We start from the raw sequence: 9,210 nt of genomic DNA on the forward strand, positions 1-9,210 counted from the left end.
TGTTAATTCAATCTTGCAGGCCTGCTTAGAACAAAAATCAGAAAAAGAGAGCTGATTATTAGCTCATCTAAGCACAAAACATCGTCACCTGACAGGTTTTCTCTAAGTGCACTGTTACAAAAATAATGGGCCCAGTTACAGACATGTCCATGACTAGTAAAACTCCCTCTATTAAAATAAGAAAACAACCCAAACCTAACTGACAGAATTAACCCATCACTAAAATAACAACCCCAAAAATCTTAATCCCAGAAAAGTTTTGCTTGCTAATCTAACAATATGTTGTGGGAATTAGAACTTTGTGGGCCACAAAAGTTTTGCCCTACTCTTGGCTTAAGTAATACATGGTCTGAAATCAGACTTAAAAATCACTCCCTCTGTTCATTTTCCCCACATCATATTTCAGTGGTTGGCCTCAGGTGCTCCAGCGTCCTCACAGTCTGAGGTCAACTGACATAATTTCACCTGCTAAATACACAGAAAATCTTGTTAAAAGCCACACAGTTTTGCACAACCTTAATATTCCCATTACGCACTTTCTAAACACTTTATAACGATCTATCATCACTAAATTCTAGATTTCTATTCCAAATCTGGACTACTGGACAGACCTGACCACTTTATTTACTTATCCTGTATTTTACCATTATATATTTTACCAAGCAATTCTTCTCAGTCACAGCTATGTTTCCTTCAGTGGAAGCCTCAGACACACTGCCAGAGAGGAAGCTTCTTTGTCACCACTGATTCAGCTAATTTGCATACTGACTCATCTCAGAAAAAGTTGCCTTGACAAGAGAAATGCATATTTAACCCTTTAAGACCTACCATAGAACCAAGTCCGCCAGAGCTTATATTATATTTTTACATGTTGCAGTGCCATTTTTGGGAGCATTTCAAGTTGATATACATCAATACAACCATTATAGCCCAAAATTTAATAATATGTCTGCATTAAGTGCATAGTAATTACATACATTGCAAAAAAGTGCAATAAACTACAAAAAAATTGAAAATCGTTTTTGTTTTTTTAACATATATTTCTTGTTAGAGAAATTTAAGAGGCTTATCCCTCAAAACTGTAAGTACAAAAAAGTTGCACAAAATAGTTTCCCACCACAGGAAATTTATTTTAAGTGTCTTCATAGTTTTATTTTTGAAATACACCAATTTTTAGCAGTGCTACCGGGATTTAAAAATAGTTACGCAAAACGGAGCGTGCCCGCTCCGACCGGCTTTAAAGGGTTTAAACATTACCACATTATTGAATTATTTTTACTTTCTACAGTAATCACTTCTTTTGGTCAATCGGCACTATTATAAAAACTAATTTAAGCTTTTAATCACTGGTTTATCCTTTTTTCCTTTTTCACAAAAGTGACTGTATTATCATGGAACTTCCCTGAGTTATTCCTGAACTTCAAGCTTTAAGTATGTTAAATCTACACCATTTAGCATTTATGTCATGTATTCACATTCATGAATGTAAGCATGTCTCTTTATTGCGTGTATGTATTTGTATTCAGATTAATATTGAGTGTAAGCTGATCTTCATTGCATATTTGTTTTATAATCAGATTTAATTCATGCATCTTTGTGCTGAGCTGTGGATTCAAACTGTCTCACTTCTGATTCTCTCCAAAAATAATTTTACATGTGACAATTTGTATATGTGTCTTTTCTATTCATTCATGCAATTGTTAGTTTATTTATTTCTTTATCTCTCTCTCTCTCTTTTTTTTTTTACCTTTCTGTTGTTATGCTGTGGACATTTCTAAACCTCCATGAGTTCAGTCTCAATCTTCAATCCAATTTCCCATATGCTTTCACTGTATTACGTCTAGGTTCACCTCTCACTGGTCCTCGTCCCTGTTCTCACAGTTTCCTGTGTGGCCTCCCAAATCAAACACAGGCCAAAATCAGCTGTTTCTTCTCTCCATTCCTTCTCTCTTGATCTTTTCAGTCTTTTCTTTGAGGTTAACTCCCAGCATGGCAAATATGAAACTCAGTGTCCAGTGCTGTCCAGTGCGTTCACACTCTTGTCACTGTTGAAGTGCATGTTCCATCCACAATAGTATTCATACATGCTGCTTGACCCTTCAGTATTTTACATCAGTTGCACTGTCTTTTTTGCCTGCTGTTAATTCTTCTTCGTCCACGGTGTTGTTCTGTCTGTCTTCTGTCTTCATCAGGAGATTCACACAATGAGATTTCCTGAATTGTTTTTTAAATGCTGTCTCTCACAGTGGCAATGCACCTACAATGTGAATTTCAGACCCCTCCATGATTTCTAAGTGGGAGAACTGACCTACTGCCGCACACTCTGGTTTAACTGCTGTACTATGGAGGACGAGGAAACTGCAGCGGGTGGTGAGGGTGGCAGAGCGGACAATTGGCACTTCACTTTACTGCTTAAATTTAATTAAAAAAATAGATTTTATTGTTTTAATTTAATTTTAATTAATATTATTTATTTATGTATTTTTAATTTGTTATTGTATCATATTTTGTCATGTCAAGTGTACAGCACTTTGTTTTCGGCTGGGAGTTGTCTGAAAGTGCTATGTAACTTAACTGCTTGCTTGTTTACCACCCACCTGTCATGCCTTGTTAGCCTCTAACTCAGGGATGTGAAAATCATTTTACATTGATAAATGTGTAAAATTACAGAGAATGTTCTGGTAGCTTAACGCCCAGAGTGTCCTGTATTTTTGACACATAACAGTTTTCTTTATTGATGTCTTTTTAAATCAAAATTTCTATATCAGAGAGATACAAACAGGAACCTATAGAAACCTATCTATTACTTAATTACTTTGGTATAGTATGGATGGCTTCCGGGGAGTAGGAAAAGCTGTAAAACCAAAAAAAATTCTTTTAAAAGTCCACAAATGTATACATTTATGGACGACATATTTTCCAACCCTGACCAGTGGGCTGATTGGAATCTTTGCCAGGTTGATTATGGCCACCAAGTCTTACGCTTAACACCCCTGGTCTAACTCATCCATCAGATGGGCTCAGGAAATAGAAACAAATACCTTTGCACAGTGAAGTTTACTTAGTGTGTCATTCAAAAAAATTTATAAATAAAAACTAAAACCCTCCGCAAATCACCGGCTTGCTGCAATGGAGGGATTTGTATGATCCTGTGAACTCAGGGGCTATGCTATTTTATTGCCTACTGGTAGGGTTTCCCAAGGCAACCTAGCCCTGGGTGAGATGCCAGATTAAGACTGATTCAGTTGACCCCTATGATAGGAATCAAGGGATCAGTCTACCCTGCCTGGGCCCCACTCTGGAGCCAGGCCTGGGGGAAGGCGCTTGAATGAGAATATCTGGTGTCTTAGTCTTGAGCACAAAAAAACCTGTTTCTTTTGTTTTGTGTGTGCTACAAAACATTCCACACACACAACATGCTCACGGTGTTACCTAAGCCTACCTGGATACAACAACAGTATATGACCAAATGTATTTGAGGCCCACCCCTTTCTTCATCTTTTTCCCTGATGGGCGTTATAAAAGAATAGTCAACACAGCATGCTATTAAAAGGGAATGGGAAAGTAATAAAATGCCACAACTAGGCTCAGAAAACCAGAAAGCTGTCATGTGTTCATTTTTACAAACCAATTTAGTCCTGGTCATTTTATTGTATTCCTACTTCACTTATACTGTATCCTCTTCTTTGTTTCCCTCCTCGTGTCAGCTGCAGGGACAATTTCATCTAAATGGAATGAACAAGGTTGGAGATATCATTCTGGGTGGACTGTTTCCAGTCCACTTTTTCTCAAGTGTTCCTCATCCATCTTTTACCTCAGAGCCACAACAGCCTACTTGCCATGGGTAAGTATGACAGGAAAACAGCACAAAAAAACCCCAGAACAACTTAATGCCAATATGTGGGTTAATGCATAAAATGCATACATTTTATGCGTGTATGCATGCATAAAATGCATACTAATGCATACATTTTATGCATTAGTGCACACATAAATAAGTCATGTATATTGAATGGGGAATCTTCTTGATTTTTCAAATAAAATATCTCATAAATTATTATTCAGGTTTCTTAATTTTTTGTATAAGTCATTTTGCAACATTTTTCCTGATATATTTTTTAATTTAAATTTATTTTGTTAGTTTCTATGTACAAGGATTTAGGCAGGCACAAACCATGGCATTTGCTATTGATGAAATCAACAGAAATGCCAATCTGTTACCTAATGTGACTCTGGGATACACTCTTTATGACAACTGTGTTGAACTTGGAATTGGAATCCGTGGAGCATTATCATTAGCCGGCGGTCAAGAGGAGCAGATTGTATCAAATGGTACATGTACTGGAAATCCTCCTGTTCTAGGGATTGTGGGTGATTCTTCCTCTACACCTTCTATTGCCATCTCCAGTGTCTTAGGTTTATACCGAGTACCGATAGTAAGTTATCAGTTTAACTATACCATATTATTGTTGTATGACTTTAGATATTTTTCAGTGTTTGTATATACTGACTTAATTGTAAATTTAATGACAAGACCAATGTACGCAATACCCAGTTTAAAGGAGGCAGTAAAGACTTTGAATATTTCTAAAATATATTGTCTGTATCTTTCACAGGTGAGTTATTTTGCCACATGTTCTTGTTTGAGTGACCATCGAAAATATCCATCCTTCTTTAGGACGATTCCAAGTGATGCTTTCCAGGTGAAAATCAATCAGCAGAATTATTACAATTGCCAGTAGATGATGAGCAGCTAATCCACTAAAATTTTTCTTATTATCTATGCTCTCATGTTTTCTCATGTTTCTCATGTTGCTTTCACTTAGGTACGTGCTATAATTAAAATTCTAAAACATTTTGGCTGGACTTGGGCAGGTCTGCTTATCAGTGATGATGATTATGGACGCCACGCTGCCAGATCCTTACAATTCGAGCTAAGTTTGTCTGGTGAAGGGTGCCTAGACTACATTGAAGTTTTACCTTGGGACAAAGACACAGATGAACTCAGGAGGATTGTGAATGTGATGAAAAAATCAACAGCTCGTGTGGTCATTGCCTTTGTACATGAGAGTCACATGATAAACCTTATGGAAGAGGTGAAGTAAAAGAAAACTTGATTATTTCTTGTTATAAAGATCTGTATCTATACACTGTGTAAAAGATGTATTATGTCTTTAAATGAATGACTACAGAAACGTAAAGAAACAATTTATAACATATAACAATTTATAGCAAATACCTAAGTTGGATGTTAATGTCACAAAAGTAGGGGATAGTTACATCACTTTTTGCATTTGGTAAAATATAATGCACAGGTAGTAAAGGAGAATGTAACAAGTCTACAGTGGATGGCCAGTGAAGGCTGGACAGCAACAGCTGGTGTGCTCCAAACACCTCAGTTCATGCCATACCTGGGTGGTACACTGGGCATTGCTATTCGTCGAGGAGAAATACCAGGGCTCAGGGAATTCCTATTACAAATACGTCCTGACCTACATCACAACAATAACAATGGAAATAGCATGGTGGGAGTTGAAATGTTACCGTGATGTTGACAAGAATTTCATTATGCCATGTTTTTTTAAATGGAAAAGAAAAAACAGTTGTCAACAATATATTTCAGGTGAATCAGTTTTGGGAATTTACATTTCAGTGCAGATTTGCACCAGCTCCAGCAGGCTGGCTGGAAGGTGGAGGTGCACTATGCACTGGACAGGAAGATCTAGAAAATGTGAACACTGAGATCTTGGACATTTCCAACCTGCGGCCTGAGTATAATGTGTATAAAGCTGTTTATGCCCTGGCATATTCCCTTGATGACATGCTGCAGTGCAACCCAGGAAGAGGGCCTTTCAGTAGGCAAAGCTGTGCCACTTTGCAATCACTGCAGCCATGGCAGGTGTGATATGAATTTACACACTATGTTAATTAGATATCAATCTATGAGTAAATTATTTGATCTGTAATTACTTTCAGAACAAAATTCACCCTGTATGACTGAAAGCAGGGTGATTAAATTAATTATGAAAAAGCTGAAGTCAGCTAAATGAGTTTTCAATATTTCTGAGTAAAAGAAATGTTTAATATATTTAGATCAGAGCACTTTAACGAGTATGCATGTAATGTATCATTAGAGTTCTTGAAATTGTTAAAGATATTGCATATTAAGGAGCCCTCTTTAATATACAATTTGATTTTATTACGTTTATATGTATAGGTATAATAGGTATAATATTCCATTTCGCTATCAAATAGAGGGTGCCACTGTTTGGATTGTTAAAAATAATTTATTTCTTATGAATCCCTTTTTAACAGCTTCTTTATTACTTGGAAAGGGTAAATTTCACCACTCCATTTGGGGATCAAGTGTCATTTGACGAAAATGGTGATGTGGTGCCAATTTATGATGTGATGAACTGGTTGTGGCTCCCTGATGGAAGCACTGAAGTTCAGAATGTGGGTGAGGTTAAGAGTTCAGCTTTATACGGGGAAGAACTCATACTTGATGAAGACAAGATTTTCTGGAACTTTATTTCAAAAAAGGTTGTGTGTTTTTCTGATTTTTATATTTTGTCAGTTGTACAGTATATTTATATGTAATATTTGATTTCATCCAATAGCCACCTCGATCAGTATGCAGTGAAAGCTGTCTTTCTGGTACCCACATGGTGAGAAAGAAGGGGGAACCCAAATGCTGTTTCGACTGCATCCCTTGTTCTGAGGGAAAAGTCACTAATGAGACCAGTAAGGTGTTTTGTTTTGTTTTCAGCACGATATATTTATTTTCATTCATATTAAAAATAGTATGCATTTCACCATCTTCCGCTTTCTTGATCTTTCTCCTTTTGCCAGACTCCTTGGAGTGCACCAGTTGTCCAGAGGATTTTTGGTCAAACCCCCAGCGTGACCACTGCGTTCCCAAGAAGACAGAGTTTCTGTCCTACCATGAGCCTCTGGGTATTTGTCTGACAGCTACCTCACTGCTGGGCACATTCATATGTGCTGTTGTTCTAGGGATCTTTATCTACCATCACAGAACACCTATAATACGTGCCAATAATTCAGAACTTAGTTTCCAGGTACTGCTGTCACTCAAGTTGTGCTTTCTTTGTTCACTGCTGTTCATTGGACGACCCAGACTGTGGACATGCCAACTCAGGCATGCAGCATTTGGCATCAGCTTTGTGCTGTGTGTCTCATGCATTCTAGTAAAAACCATGGTTGTTCTGGCTGTGTTCAAAGCCTCCAAGCCAGGAGGGGGAACCAGTCTGAAGTGGTTTGGTGCAATGCAGCAGAGAGGAACAGTTCTGTTTCTTACATCTATTCAGGCAGCCATCTGCACTACCTGGCTTGTTTCTTCCTCTCCAACTCCACATAAAAACACCCAATACCAAAATGATAAGATTGTTTATGAGTGTGCATTTGGGTCCACTGTGGGTTTTGCAGTGTTATTGGGTTATATTGGTATACTGGCTTTCCTCAGTTTTTTAATTGCATTCCTGGTAAGGAATCTCCCTGACAGTTTTAATGAGGCCAAGCTCATCACATTCAGCATGCTGATCTTCTGTGCTGTGTGGGTGGCCTTTGTTCCTGTCTATATCAGCTCACCAGGAAATTATGCAGATGCAGTGGAGGTATTTGCTATCCTGGCCTCAAGTTTTGGACTCTTGATCACACTGTTTGGACCTAAATGTTACATAATCCTGTTGAGACCAGAACTGAACACGAAAAAAGCTATAATGGGTCGTGGCACTTAGTCATAAACATTTTTCCTCACAGGTTAGAAAAGTAGCTTTACAGTATAATAGAAATGGGAAAGGCTTCAGAAGTTTCTGCCAACAAATAGAGATTTGGAAGAGGTGTAATTTAGTGGGTATGTCTGTGAAGGTTCTCAGTCATCCAGGTCATCGTAGTTTAAGGAGCTTGGAAAGAAAGGTGTCTGGACTTTATTAAGTTGCTTGAAGACGTTTCATCTCTCATCCGAGAAGCCGCTTTTCTTTCCAAGCTCCTTAGGTTCAGTGAGTATTTTTTTATTGTACACACTGAGCATTTTCACTTAAAATCTTCTTAAATCATCTTAAAAGTCTTCATGTTTATCTTGAATACAAATAAACTACTCAGAAAATTAAGAGAACCCTTGAATGAACAAATGAATGTTGATGAATGAAATATTACTAAAGTTGACAGTCTTTACTTATATACATTGTGTAATTTATTAAGAACAAAATGAAGCACTCAGTAAAAACCATAATCATCAATCCTTTAACCCTTTAAGACTGTCAGAGATTTACAGTTAACAAACAGTCAGGTGAATAAACAACAATGAGACACTTGAGATAGTTAACGTGCTGCATGGGTGAACTACTCAGAGAGCAATCACCCCGAACTGCAGTATTCGTTTATTTTTATAGGTTACATCGTCAATATGCAAATATAATCACATTTCCTGTTACGCAGGTCCTGATGCTGTCTGTGTGAAAGCTGTGTGTGTAAGCTGTATGTGTGTGTGTCACAAAGTATGTGTGTTGCAAGTCAATTTCTAAGAATAATATAATGCAAGTCAACTTCTGCGGATATGTATTTCTGGACTGGTTTCTTGTCAGTGTCGCAGGGACAGCTTCCTGTTTCAACAGAAAACTGTGTCTGGTGAAATATGTGTAACATAACTTTTGAAGCATAATCAAATAAAACAATAAAAATTCCTTAACAAAGACCTACCATAGAACCAAGTCCGCCAGAGCTTATATTATATTTTTACATGCTGTGGAGCCATTTTTGGGAGCATTTCAACTTGCTATACATCAATACAACCATTATAGCCCAGATTTTAATAATATGTATTCATTAAGTGCATAGTAATTACATAAATTGCAAAAAAGTGCAATAAACTACAAAAAAATTGAAAATCGTTTTTGCTTTTTTAACATATATTTGTAGTTAGAGAAATTTAAGAGGCTTATCCCTCAAAACTGTAAATACAAAAAAGTTGCACAAAATAGTTTCCCACCACAGGAAATTTATTTTGAGTGTCTTCATAGTTTTATTTTTGAAATACACTAATTTTTATACAATGCAGGAAAAACGAAAATAAATATTATAGTGCAAATTTGCAAAAAAGCAGCATATGCATCAAAATAAACTATTTCCAGCAGTGCAATATGAGTCCTAAGCATCCCAGAAACGACACAGAAAGTCATAAAGTCAAAGATA

General features: G+C 37.0%; 1 protein-coding gene across 1 annotated transcript; it reads left to right on the forward strand.

Annotated features, from left to right (window-relative positions):
• Positions 1 to 3,734: 3,734 nt before the first annotated feature.
• On the forward strand, positions 3,735 to 7,757 carry LOC147314755 (extracellular calcium-sensing receptor-like). The gene is made up of 9 exons (XM_086260415.1): positions 3,735 to 3,844; positions 4,142 to 4,436; positions 4,617 to 4,703; positions 4,827 to 5,096; positions 5,316 to 5,525; positions 5,624 to 5,899; positions 6,316 to 6,543; positions 6,621 to 6,744; positions 6,853 to 7,757. Exons 1-9 carry the CDS (start codon positions 3,735 to 3,737, stop codon positions 7,755 to 7,757), a joined length of 2,505 nt encoding a protein of 834 aa, XP_086116541.1.
• Positions 7,758 to 9,210: the final 1,453 nt, after the last annotated feature.

The sequence above is a fragment of the Aulonocara sp. 'chitande type north' Nkhata Bay genome, linkage group LG14 (genome assembly GCF_057382095.1).
Source record: "Aulonocara sp. 'chitande type north' Nkhata Bay isolate Kocher_YH1m ecotype deep benthic linkage group LG14, A_spYH_male_GT1.1, whole genome shotgun sequence".
NCBI classification, from domain to species: domain Eukaryota; kingdom Metazoa; phylum Chordata; class Actinopteri; order Cichliformes; family Cichlidae; genus Aulonocara; species Aulonocara sp. 'chitande type north' Nkhata Bay.